This window comes from Caretta caretta, chromosome 15 (assembly GCF_965140235.1).
Source record: "Caretta caretta isolate rCarCar2 chromosome 15, rCarCar1.hap1, whole genome shotgun sequence".
Classification (NCBI taxonomy): Eukaryota; Metazoa; Chordata; order Testudines; family Cheloniidae; genus Caretta; species Caretta caretta.
Window position 1 is genome coordinate 20240049 of NC_134220.1, and position 14338 is coordinate 20254386.

Below are 14338 nucleotides of genomic sequence, written 5' to 3' on the forward strand. Positions count from 1 at the left end.
ATAGCCAAGTCAATGAGCAGGGAAAATAGCATCCAGCTTTCTTTAGTCATGGTTTGAAGAACAGTCAGCATGATCCATAGTCTTTGAGGGAGGGAGAGAAGAGGAGGTGGGTGGGGGAGGAAAGAGAAAGAAATCATCCATGGGTCCCAAAAAGCTCACAAGGCTTCCAATCTCTACCAGGGGAGACAGGTAAGGAGCATCCCATACGTGTAAAATCAAGCCCCCTTGGTGAGTGATCAACAGCAAAGCTCGAACATGGAACTTCTGGATCTAAACACTGCCTCAGCTAAAAGGCTCCATTAACAAAGGCCATAGCAGGCTCCTCAACCTCTTGAGGGAGACACAATGTCACACTGAGTAGGTGTGGGTTACACACAGTTTTTAAGGAAGGGAGAGAAAGGGGTGGGGGAAAAGATCATCTGTGGGTCCAAAAAAGGCTCATACATCCTCCTCTCTCAACCAGGAGGAGAATCCACATGGGTCTGAACCTGGTGGAGTCTGACAAAGGGAAGCTGTGAACCCATAGCATGCAAAACAAATAAGCTTCAACTGCTGCAACTTGGCTAAAGAAACCCAGCTACTTCAGTGGGTCAGAGCTATCAGATGTGGGTTTGCTATTGCAGTTTGCTGTAGGGCTGGGAATCGAGACTGCAACTAGGGCAGGTGCGAAGAATAATTTAAAACCCTGGCTTGATGGGGTCTGGGATCGTGAAAGGAGACATTTTAACACAGCCATGTTCCACCTCATTGCAAGTCTTATTTGATCTACGATCGATTCCTCATTGTGACACAGAAATAGAGAAAGATGAATTCCTACCTCCAAGATAAGTTCCTCTTATTCCACTTTGTCACGGCCTGAGCGTGCCGCTTCTTCCTGGTCTCTGACTCAGCAAGATCAGGGAGAGAGCAACGAGGTGTCTTCATTAATTGCAGCGTAGCTTCATCTAGATTTCCAAGAACAAAACAAAACAAAAAAAACCTTGAAATACTGTGATGAAAATTGGTCTAATGTTTCCGCTTTCAGAAGGTGAAACTGGGTGTTAAAAATATTAATTTCCTTTCCTTCTGACACTGAGGGAATGAGTATTATGGACGCCTTGGTTTCGTGCAATGCAGTGGGCTTATTAGGCAAATGGTGGCAATGCAGCAGAGATAACACTCCCCTTAAAACACACCTGTAGCCATTTCAATCTCTCCCTGACCTAGAAGGGAATGTTCTTCCATCTCACGGGTACTTGCATTCACTCTCTGCTCACCACAGGGCTGTTGACAGAGCTGTAGGCTTTTAAAACTGTATTGATCCGGACTGTAACTTTTAACACGCTTGGGAATGTCCAGCAACCAGGGCTGGGTTAGGGATTGGGAAATATCTCCCTTGCCTAAAGAAACGATATGTGGAAAATAGCACTGATGAATCATCTTCTATGGAACCCTGGGTGCCATTTTCTACCCCACAACCAACCGATCCAGTGCTGTACGCGGCCTGGCAGCAGAGACGAGGGGATGTGTCTCGCAGGATGATTGCTGATATTAACAAGGTTCTTCATAGTTGATTAGGATCAGCTATGCAGCTGAGGCCACGTTCCACCTACACACACACGCACGCGCTGGAATAGTTGTGTGTGCTGACATTGAATGTTCCCAGTCATGGAGCAGATTACATTGCTATAATGCTATGGATATTAACCTCCTCCCCCCAAAAAACCAACCACCCCACCTTAATCATTAGGATAGCAGTAATCATTAACAAGTTCCAAAATAAGGACAAAGTCTCATTTTCCAAAATGACACAACTGCAACAAAAATGCTGTTGCAGGGCCGGTTTCTCTTTCCCAAGAATCACCTACAGGGGGAGCCAGGTTGTTAGCAAGCAAGGTACAAGGAAGTATCGGGAATGGGAGGCCTCTTGGAATGCATGGGTTAGGCCTGGCCCTAACACTGGCTTTGTACTATTTTAAAAGATGGGAAATAGGAAACTGACAAGAGCCTAGTTGTCCCTAGTGCCCTGTTCACAATGCACGCCCTTTGGCAAATGGCACCAGGGTAGAATGAGGATGGCACATTTCTTCCCAGTATTCTACATTAAAGTGCACCAGAGAACTTTTAGTTGACACCTGCACGGTCTATGTGGACCAGTTAGTGTGCGACACTTCAGTGCATTTTAGAAATCACACCGCCGTGGAGCACGCTGTGGCTTTGTGTAGACATGCCCTTGGTCTCTTCTTTAATCTGGATTTCCCACCATTCCCCTGGCAAAGCAGGGTAGTCTTTGCATGCAAATATACCATAGTTGCGTTAGACTGGAAACTGATTTGCAAGATGCTAATATTCTTTTCTTCACTAGTACGTTTCTTTATTAGGAATGGAATAAAATTGTAAAGGGCCGGCTCCACAACCAGCAGGACTCTGGATGCACCAATTTACAGATCTGGCCTTACACTTTTATTCTAAAAAATGGGAAATTATATATTTTTATTTAAAACAAAAATCCCAAAACACAGACCCCCAATTCACAAGGAAAAGACTGTGAAGTCCATTTTAAACTATGCTTATAATTTCACACACAAAAAACCCCCAAACCAAGAAACCCACCTTGCTCCTGGGCCTCTTGGTGTTTCTGATAAGATGTGAAAGAAAGATAATTACATGTATTTAATTAAAAATGGAAAGCAAGCATCTCAGTGATGAGCTGATAAGAAAGTGGACAGAGAGCTGTTTAAGTGACATGGGAAGCAGCTGCTCAGAGAAGGGACTTGCCAAGAGCTGCCAAGGCACAGCCTGGACTTGGCAAAGGAGAGCCTGCTAATTAGCAGGTTCTCACTAACTCTCTCCTAAATAAATGGCAGTGAAAGCAAACTGACCTCACCACAGTAGGTAGCTTGTGGGCAGGCCGGGAGAGACAAAGAAACTTTAGGAGGGTTACGATGATACTTTCTCCCCCTCCTTTTTAAAAAGAAAACAACTTAGACAATTTGTTAGGGCCAAGCAAATGGATTCAGCGGAAAAGCAGAACCGAGTTTAAAAATCCCAGCCCTGGTCTTGTGTGTGCTTATGTCAACCAAACTTCACCATGGAATCATTTGATGCTCACCTACTGCTAATTCCTTGTGGGGCTCATTGAATCATCTGGATGGGAATGCACTTGACCCAGTCCCAGCATTGCAAGAGTGGGGTTCAGCCAACTTGGACTTGCAAAGGGTTGGACAACTCCACAGCAGTGCATGAGGACAACCGGCCAAGAAGAGACCTGCACTTCGGGGGTCTGACCCAACTCCCACTGAACTCAAAGGGACTCATTTCATGGACTTCAACAGCAGCTGGATCAGCTTCTTAGATCCCATCCTTGGAGCTCAGGGAGAAGTCTGTCTGAGGGCTCAGGTGTGGTGAACCTTACAGTAAGACTCTGAACTGCTTTGGGTGGGAATAAATTAGGTAAGAAAATAATTGACTTGTTATGTTTTTAACTAGAGCAACTATCTTTTTTGAAGAGGTGGAAGAACGCTAGGATAACACAGGAGTGCTCAGTGTCATAGTTTCTAAGCAACAGTAAATCTTTCATAATTCTGTAATTCCTTCCTTCTGAGGCTCTCACCTCACAAACATTAATGAATCCAATGTCACAGAAAGGGAAACCAAGGCGCAAAGAGGTTAAGGACTTGCCTCCAGTCATGCAGAGAGTTGCAGGAATAGAATCCCAAACCCTTAAACCCTGTGGTTCAGCCATAACCCCATCCTTCTGCAGCTGAAAACTGCTGTGGCTGACAGCCTGACAATAGCTCTGGCTTGCTTAGCAGAGACAAAAAGCCAAAAAACCTAGCTGTCTTCAAAAATAATTCAATGCAAACAAGTATAATGAGCCGGAGAAAAAGACAAAAAGAACAGCCGTGAGTCGATCTTTTATAAACAATCTCTCCACCACCCCTCTTTGTCAAAAGGAAGGATAACAATAGAATAGTTCAACATACGGATCTCGGCAATTAATTAGCTATTTTCCCCTCAGTTGGATGATGTAATCGATGATTAAAAAAACCCAACCAACCCAGCAGTTCTGATGCTCTCTCTCCTTTCTTAAACGCATCAAGAGCTATTCTGAGCACAATAAGAACCCCATGGGCATGTGGGCCTAGTGAAACAACTGCCCGCCTCAGGTTGTTGAAAATGCAAGGCAACACAGCACCTGAGCCATGTAATTACTCCTTATAACTGCAAACTGGGCCGTACGCTGTTGCTCACACATTAGATCTTCCTGGGACCAGCACAGTCATCCTTCTGCAGCTCAGTGGTATAGGAGAACGCACCCCCTCCCCAATCCTATTGAGAGACATCTCTGCAGCTGATCATCAAAATGAAACAGAAGAAGAAAGTGCTCGTTTCCCACTGACCTAGTATCCCTGTTGCTTCCAGGCCTCCAAACTGTTGCATGGCTGTGATGGCTTTTGCAAGCTCTTCCTGGGTCTGCAGTTGTCCTGTGACAGGGCCTGGAGGAGGCAGGTAGCCAAATTTAGTCAGCCAGTCCTGTAAAGCAAGGAGAAGGGGGAAATAAAAGAAGATAGAATGACAGGGTCTGAAGGTCCCATCGGTTCCGCATGGAGACATCTTTCCCATTTACATGTCTACACCTGAGCTCCTCATTGAGCTTTGTGGTCCGTGTTAACAAATGAATGTGTCAGAATGGATCTGTATACGTTACTTAAGTAATGGAATCCAGTGACCTTCATGCATTCCAATGCTGACATTTAATTTTCCCATCCGGCTGCAAGCGATCTTTGATCATCATGGCAACAGCAGCTAAAAGACATGGGCCTATGTAGCTATCTTTTAGTCTCCCTTTGGACTGTTGGTTGTTAGCAGAGACCGGTTTGTGGGGAGACTGGCTGAGAATTAAGGGAGCTGAATAGAACTCACCCGCTTTTCATCCCTACATAGTATTGACTTTGGGGCAGGAGTTAGGTTCCCTGGGGTCCCACCCTCCCCTCTACAGTGTTTGGGTGGTGTTGGAATTGGCAAGGTAGACCCATTCTTCTACATATCCTCAGGGTAAACCTTCTGCCTGCCTACCCACCCTGCCTTCAGCAACAGGGCCTCAGTTACTCCACTGAGACTTGCTACTGCCTTCTTGTTACTGACTTATTCTATTCTTGGGCCTGAGACATCCCAGAAAACACAGCCTGATAGCCAGGAAACTCCGGGATCATCTCAAGCCTAGGAGAGTGGAGAGGCAACATTGGGACCTGGAACAGACAGTTCATCCAAGGAAGATATCTTTGGGGTTTGGGGAGTGGCAGGCTAGTGCCCCAAACACTGCAGATGGGGAGAAGGCATGGCTCCAGTGATTGAAGATGGGCAGAGGGGCCTTCATCGGCTCCCTCAAAGTGTCTGGAGGTGGGGAGGTGCGAGGGAGCCACAGGTCAGGTGGAGACAGCCCAGTGTTTTTGGATTCGATGCACTTCACTTGGGTTTGTATTGTTTTGTTCTGAGTTTCGTGATGAGTTTTGGAACCTCAAATTATTAAAATCATGAGAAGCAAACCAGCCACTGAGGTTCACTGAGACTCAAGCAAACCAAAGCTGGTGGGTTCCACTGAAAAGAGGAGATTAGAGGCTCACGTGGTTTTCTCTCTCATCATCTGAGTTAGGGCCCAACCCAACTCTCATTAAAGTCAATAGGAGTCTTTCTGGCTTCAGTAGGAGTTGGATCAGGTTCCTTAATAGGAACCAGGCGGCAATTTATGAAATAATTACCAATTAGCTAAATTTCCAGACAGCTCTCAGAGTAGCTGCAATCACCCCAGACGATGAGCCCTAAATTTAAATAGAGGAAACTCAAGGAGATACGAAATTACAACGAGCTTCCAGGGAAACCATCCTGAAAGAACTTCAGTTTAACTTTCCTAATCAGCTGACAGGCAACATGAACAAGAATGCCCCCAAAGTGAGATATGAGCAGCACAGTTTATAAACAGAAACGGAGGGTTTAATTTTCTTCTGAGGCATCAAGAGCCACAGAATGGGAAACTGCTCAACAGATTTAGGCCAAAAATAATTTGACATAAAAATGGCCATTTCCAGGAGATTAATGGCGTGTGTGTGTGTGTGTATACATACACACACACACACACTTGAACCTAAAAAAAAAAAACTTTTAAAAATATAATATCTCATTGATAATGGCACAGGAAGCCTTTCAAGTCTAGGCTACTTGTTCAGCTCTTCCCCTGATCAGAAGTGGTTGGTTCTTTGGTCACCTATGCAAAATGAATTTGGGAGTCTTCGTACATTCCCAAGAGCCTGAGCCAAAGTCAATGGAAAGTCCCCCATTGACTCCAATGGGCTTTGCATCAGGCTCTTAATGAAGAGCTTTCCATTACAGCTATAATTCCCCTGTTATTGGCAAGATCAGTAGAGAGACCAAGAACTGAATGGTCCATGAAAATTGCCTGTCCCCTCTCAGCCACTACCTTTAGCGCATTGGCAGGGTGGCTGCATGGACTGTTCCGAAATGCTTTTTAAAAAAAAAACAAATATCTTCCATCTCATTGCCAAGAAATAACTAAAACCAAACCAAGAGCCACCCGTTTAGTGCCACAGGCCAAGAAGCAATGAATGAGCCCTCTACCCCAAGCTTGTACGTAAAAACTCGATTCTCTAAGCTGTGCTGCATTCTTGCTATGAAAATGGCTGGTAATAACTGGGCACAGACTGAGCATTGTATAAATGAGTGGCAGCTACGCTGGCTCTTGCTGAACAAGAAAAAGTGAATCTTTGTTCAGTGGAGGTGAACGAAACCATTCAGAGTTGCCCATGATTTTCATTTATTTAAGAGGAAGGGTGGATGGGTTTATGCCCACTTCCCGCCGCCCATGTTTAGCCTTCTGTCTGCCAGTGACCTCAGTGTGTGTATTTAGAGTCAAGCACATATATATTTTTTTATAATCTAGAGCAGTATGGCCCATAATAAACCTAACCACCACCTCTCTGCCCAGTGCCTGATCATCTCCAAGGAAACCTTCCATTTACTCCCATTCTTGTCTCTGGTCAATGCAGAAGGAGCAGCAGAGAAAAACTTTATATTACTGCAAATACGTGACTCCTGTGTTCTTTATCAGTATCAAAAGACATATTGATCTACCAAGCCACTAAGGACTGATATTGATTTAGGCTTTTCCTTGGTCAATACACCATTAGCTTATTTTGGTAAGTTTAATGCTGTGAGTCAATATCTGCTTACCACTGATGCTTGACTGCCCAGTTTCCCAACACTCTTCAAGGACAGAGAGTTCTCAAGCCCCTGTTGATGCACTGGGATAAGTGCGCTTTTGCACATTGTTTAAATGTAGCTCCAAGATTCAGTAACCCACTGCTAGGAACACATTAGCTACCAAAGACCACAGTGAGACAGACTTTTAATTCCTATCCCATCTGCTTGTAAGCGTGGTCTGAAAGCCGGGGTGAATGTTGTCATCAATGTTTGCTCCTGCTGCTTTATTTGTCCCTTTGCATAGGAAAAACATTGGTGACAGCCATTAGCTACACAAATTGCTCCTGAGAAATCGCCTGTGACATAGAGCCCTACGTCAGCTCATCGACTGCCAGGGACCGTGGGGTTCAATTTGGTTTCCTCCACAGCCACGGAGACAGTGTTATTTATCCTCTAGTTGTAGCAGAACTTTTTGTACACTGCAGGCCTAACTAATTCAGCTTTTCTTTTTGTGAATACAGACTAACACGGCTGCTACTCTGAAACCATCTCTTCAGTGTCAAACAGAAGATGCAACTTCTCCCTCCCTCACTGTTCTTAATTTGTCTACACTAGGGGAAGAGAAACTGGATTTGGGGAAAACGACAATTGAATAGTAGTGGATTGGAAACTGTTTTCCCCTCCTGAAAAATTTATTGAAATTTGTCCTGAATTGGGACAAAAATTCAAAAGCTCAAAAATGTTTTCTAACCAAAAAAGAAAACAAAACCCCAAAAGAATAAGATTGGGTCAAAACATTTCATTTCAATATTTTTGCAATGTTTTATTTTAATTTCCTTAGCTTTAATTTAAAAACAAAAAGTTGTCTCAAAGTGGAAAATTGGAATTTTTCATGTTGAAAATGCCAAAACAGCATGTTCTGAAAACCCGAAGTTTTTATTCAAAAACATTTTCAAGTTGAGAACTTCACTGAAACCAACTCTTTCCCACTAAAAGTTTCAGTTTCAACTCATTGACATTTTTTGATGAAAAGATATTTTCTTGAAAAATTCCCAACCAGCTCTGCAACTGACCCCACCATCTGCTCCAAGATGACCTGGAAGAGCATAGCTAACACTTCACCTGCTCAGAGAGGAAGTGGCTTTGTTATATAAAGATCTTAGACTAGGACTCAGATTTGGGTTCAGTTCCAAACTCTAGCAAAACTTTTCTGTGCGAGTGTGAGCAAATCCTTTATGCTGTCTGTTCGTCTGTCTCATTTCCTTATATGTAAAAAGGGCATAATAGCAATTCCTTTTCTTCCGCCTTTTGTCTGTCCTGTCTAGTTAGACTCTAACTCTTCTGAGAAGAGACGGTCTCTTACGGTGCGTCAGTACAGAACGTAGCATAAGAGCCCCAGGCACTATAATGCCAATAATTAACAGTGCACACCATTAACTTTCAAAGCTGTCCCTACCCAGGGAGAATCTTTTCCCCTGGTTCCACGAGTTTAAAAAGACAGACAAAAAGACATGTGCGGGAACAAATGGAGAAGAATCCAGATGATCCAGCTTCATTGCTGATAAAAGATTTAAAGACTCTGCCATTGTTTTCATGCTTGGAAAAGAAAAAGAAAAGAAAAGAAAAGTAAAAAGTGCCTGTGTGGCCCTGTGTAATGTCGAAAGACATTTTCATTCAGCCGAACCCTGCCTTCTATTGTGGTTGATAAACACAGCTGTGGGCAGGATCCTCCTGGTTGTGCAGCGCTGAGCAGACGACTGGCATGGAGACTTCCCTTCAAAATGGAGGCATGTTTATTGATGAAACACTGTACTGGCTCCCTAGCCATCCCCAGGACGGAGCTGGGAATCACATTCCACCCAGCTGGAGCGAGGCTGGGTCTAAGGCAGGGAGGCAGGATACATTTAAAGTCCTTGAGACAGGGGATTCAGATTCCTGGCAGGAGAGAGGAAGGTTCTTATATTAACCAATAGAAAAAGAAATGGTGGAGATCAATGGGAATTATTTGGTTTTTTTAGAGTAGAGCTCAGGGCTCCCGACTGAGGGTATGTCTGTACTGCCTTGTGTGTTCGGAGGGGTGTGTGTTTGTAGTTAGTACAGACATCATCAAGCTAGCTTTCAGTCCTGGCTAGCTGCCTGAGTGACCACCCACTGCTCGAGGCGGCCTTGCTGCTGTCTGTGCTGAAGAAAGTGCTACCATCACGCCTTCCCTGCTGCTAGTACCCAAGCCCACTCATTAAAGCTAGCACAGGGATGCCTCCCTGAGCTGCAATCATCGCAGCATAGGCATACCCTGAGACTGAAGGCCTGTTGTACAAGGTGCTGTACAGACACAGAGAGAGTTGCAAAATCTAAACAGACCCAACCTGGTTTGCGATTGATCCCAGCTCCCCAAGCAGTTGTCACTGCCACAATGCCATCACCCTCCCTCTGCTCGGTTATTACTGTCTCCAGGAGCAAGGACAAAATAGGCTTACATTAAATTGGGTAATCTGGAATGAACTGGGAAAGAGCTGAAAGGGTGCATTATAAACAATGAGGAGCAGGGGTGGGAGAAGCTACGTTATATTTAAAAATTTATTTGACAGCAGACCTTTAGTTAAGATGGGATTAAGGCAGAACCCTTATTTTATTCCTCCTCGTTTTTCAGCCTTTGCTTATTTATAGGTGAACGTTTTCCCATCCTCCACAGAGCACAGAACTTCATTAAAATCAGGATTTCGTTTTTGGTTTAGAAGTGTCATCTTTTATACCAGTTCCTGCTGGGATACAGTTGAATACAGCACTTCTACGGCAATAGGTTCAGTATGTTTTTTGACGGTGGGAGTGTGGAGAAAAATGCTATAATTTTTAAGTGGCTTGATTTAATGTATTCTTCCCCTACATACCCTGCTGTGGTTGGTGACCAATACATTAACGAAAGATGTTTTAAAGCAACCGCAGTTTAAAAGGCAGTTTCTTTTTGAAAGGTGACTGACTATACTAACCACGTGACTATGGCATCTGGTTACTCCACAGATTGCTGGGTGCATCCAGGATGCTCCCAGAGTCTGAACCGCTCATTTTACTAACTAAAAATAAGCTTTCATTACTTTTTATTTCTGTTAGCACAGACATGGGAGAGTCAGACGGAGCAGAGCCTGGTTTATGCTGATCAACAAAGCTCCAATTGCACAACATTTTTTTTTTCTTCAATTTACAAGTCAGGAAAAGACCCTGCTTGACTCTCAGATCCTTTAATTGTAAACTGATTTGATCTGGAAGAAAGTGACAGACAATATTATTTCATGTATTGCATAGGAGCCCCAGTCTTGGAGCAGGCCCCATTGTGCCAGGGCACGTGCAACCAGAGAACAAAAAAGACAATCCCAATAAAGATGAAACTTTCCAATGCCCTTGGTAGAGTCAATTTTCAGATTAGAACAGCACTTCCATTTCTTATATACTTTAGTTTTATTTTTACCTACGCTCTTTTGCTCTGCAGCACAATTAGATGGTTCATTTTAAAACAGATGTAATGATTATTGTTTTATGGATGATTTCTCAACGCTGTGGTTTCCCTGATGGGATCATCTGACAGCCCCCCAAAAATTTTTCCTCAGTTTTGTGATTGATCCTTGAGGGTCAGAGGGTGGCACTTACATGAGAATAAACCAATCCAGCGTAACCAGAAAAGTAAACAGAAAAATCTCCTTCCCCCACTCCAAGGTTCCTCTGCATCATGAATCTGATCTTCTCTCCATTCTGTCTCTAAGCAGCTTCTTGTCGTATTATGATTGCAATAACACCAAGAGGACTCGACCAAAGTCAGGGTCCCATTGTGCTTGGTGCTCTAGATACACACAGTAAAAGCCAACCTCTGACCTGAAGAGCTTACAGTTCACGTAAACTGACAAGAGAAGTATTATTATCCTCATTTGATAGGTAGGGAATTAAATCAGGGAGAAAGTAAGTTAAGAAATTAGCCGACATCAGACAGGAGATTTGCAACAGAAGAAAGGACTGAATCCAGATTGCCCGAGTACTACTCCAGTGTCTTAAGCACTAGATCCTTGCCCTCTACCATGTATAGTTCTTCCCCTGAGCACAGCTTGGAGGTGGGAAGGGAAGAAGAGGACACTCCTTTGAATTTAAGCCCTTGCACATTAAGGACCAAATAATGCTCCTATCCCTGGTCACATTGTGATTAAAAGCTCTCGGCAGAGATTATCTGCAGCTTGAGTTGGACACGGGATTGTTTTTTCACTTCCTGTCCTAAGCTTTCACATGTGACTACCGTGCGGTTGCTAAACAGTTGCCAACTTCCGCCCCAGACGTGGGTTCTTTTCAAGATGAAGAAGGTGCGTGTGAAGCGATGCTTGTACATATGCTGCCTGCAAAGCACTCGGGGAAACCCTCTGAACAATACGCATTACACACTCGCAGCAGTACAGAGTACAGACACGACCCCTGTGGCTACACGCTGCAGTGAAAAGCCCAGCCAGGTGGGAAGGCAGTGGAGAAAAGCTCTGAAACAGCCAGCCTTTCACAGCAGCGGGGAAGCAGCAGGACTCTACCCTGCTAGAAATAGCCAAGTAGAGGTGGGGGCGTCAAAGGTCAGAGTGCCAGGAAGTCAGGGATGGGCACCAGGTGATAGACAGCAATTGAACAGCAAAGTCAAAGACAAACCAGGGGCGGAAGCCAGCGTCGAAGGTCTGCAGCAAGCAGGGTCTAGAGCAGGAGCGGGCAGGCAGTCCATTGTTGCTACTCAGACACCACCCCATGCTGGCTCCCAGTTCAAATACTAGTATCAGCCAATCAATGGGCTGTGAGTCGCCACTCAGGCCCTGGCGGGCAGTACTTCCTGCTGAACCTAGCTTTACAGAGTCTTCCAGTGGTGACGTGAAAGCACCAGCAACCCATGATCCCAGGTTCTAGCCTTGCAGGCCCTTTCTTGGGCAGCTAGAAAGCTGGGTCAGGTTTACACCCTGGGGGTTCAGGCCTGTCGGAGACACTATTCACCTAAGCCATGTCTACACTGCTATTTATACCCAGGCTAGCTGGGCATGCAGTGTCTGTAGAGGTACCCATAGATAATATGCCTCTGTATTTATACTTACCTTTACAATCTTGCGTGATAAATTACTCTTTGGGGAAACATACATTTTCACTCATCCTGCTTTGAGATGAGACATGTTTTACGGCTCAATGCTTCATTTTGTTAATATTTTATGAAAAGCTCTACCAAACAGCACCTCTAATAAATTATTGCATGACTCACTGAAACATTAACCAAGCTACCTGTTGTTTTGACTCATTTAAAAGGGATACCATCAAGGCTGTTAGAACAAATCCCCAAATTGAGCTTTGGCTCACTGGTGCGTACAGACTGCTGCTGGGCGTGCTGACTCAGTTCCTTGTATGCGTATGTAGGAAGGAACATGAAATATATAAGTATTCCACTGCCTTTCACTCATACCACATGCACGTGATCAAAGAGGCTTTGCTTTTGTAAGGTCACCAAGGAGTACAGAACTTGTTAAAAATAACTTTGTGACTGGAACACCCAGGTGCTCCCATACCTCCATTTTATATATAAGGAATTTGTGCTTACTGGGATAGAATGAGAAACAGAATTCACTTTCAAAACAGGAAATAATCATACAATCCACACCAGTATCCTTAAAGTACAACCCAGCAGCCTGCCCCAGTGCAACACAAACAAGACTCAGTCCTGACTAGCAGAGTTATTTATTCATTTATTTATTTGCCTTGCCAATGCTTCCGAAAGCCAGATATCCAAAGCTTCTTAAAACCTGCCAGTGCTGATACCTTGAACAGGTAGCTTATTCGAGCATCTGTAAACACCAAAGCATTAAATGGATGCTACTAAAATCAAAAGAACATCAGGATGTGAAGAACATCTGGCAGCACAGCAGTTTGTGTCTGCTTATGCATTTGCTCTTCTCTGCAACAGTTAAGCAGTTAATAAAACTCTCCTTTGATGCACTGCAGTTATGGTGCTCTTTGTATGTGTATATAACATGTGTGTCATTCAACAAAGCTTTGAAACATAACCTTCCCTTTCTGCCTTCCTCCAAATGATTCCAGATGGGAAGGGCAATAGGAAAAGAAACAAACAACAGGTAGCCCGTTAGGACTCTCCAATCTCCTTAATTCTGCCCCCTCATTCTAGAGCTGGATGAAATTTTTCAGACAAAAATGCAGATTCAAGTCAGCCAAAACACTGATTTGTCTCAAATTCATCAAATTGTCCCAGCTGGAAAAAACTTAGAAAAAAAAAATCTGAAAAAAATGCAAGTTTCATTTCAACATTTCCAAAACCAAATGCTTTGATTTATTGATCCAAAAAGACATTTTGTTTCAAATTTTACTTCAATTTTACTTAAAAAAAAAAAACAGTTTGAGAAGAAAACAAGCCTAAATTAATTCTATTTTCACTTTTTGGTTCACTGAAAATTTTGAAAAAAAATCTGTTTTGGGATGAGCTGAAATGAATATATATATATATATATATATATATACATATGTTTACTTTTCAGAGCAGCCAGAGAACTAAAAAATAATTTATTCATACAGCTCTCTCTCCCCCCAAGCAACATTTCAGTAAGATACTGCTTGCAAACAAGACAATGAAAAACAAGTGCCTTAAAAGGCACTGAAAGCTTCCAGTGCCTTATCATTTCAAACACAGAAGAAGAAAATGCCGATACTTGCTTTCAAAAGATTAATGGCCAACAGGAGTAAAAAAAACCCTACAACCACCTAAACGCCCAGTACAAATGCCCAAATCAGGATTTACTTTATCCCCAACGCTACAGTTAAAGAGAGTGGAAGCTAAAAACCAAACAAACCTCAAGCCCTTAATTATAGGGAAATTGCTTTCAGTTATTTGGATTTTTCTTAAGTTTTTGCAATGGTTTTTGTGAGACCAAATGACCCTAGGAACAATGCCGATTAATTACAGCAATGGATATGATGCTATGTTTCTCCAAGGGACATGTTCTCCCAAGGTAATGTTTTTTCAGGCCACAAAAGCACCAATAATTTTCATCCAAAGGTTGATACACACCTCTCTAATGTGATATCATATGCACATAATCAGTTTATTAATTCATTAGGAGGAGAAACTGCAGTTTGA

At 43.4% G+C, this 14338-nt stretch overlaps 1 protein-coding gene across 1 annotated transcript in view; it reads right to left on the reverse strand.

The window, feature by feature from the left end:
* MMP17 (matrix metallopeptidase 17) overlaps positions 1-14338 on the reverse strand; it is a 104959-nt gene that overhangs the window by 34047 nt on the left and 56574 nt on the right. The window contains exons 2-3 of the mRNA XM_048821657.2: positions 4383-4515; positions 818-944 (exon numbers count right to left, since the gene is read on the reverse strand). Of these exons, the coding sequence (XP_048677614.2) occupies positions 818-944; positions 4383-4515 (260 nt within the window). The remainder of the gene's footprint in view (positions 1-817; positions 945-4382; positions 4516-14338) is intronic.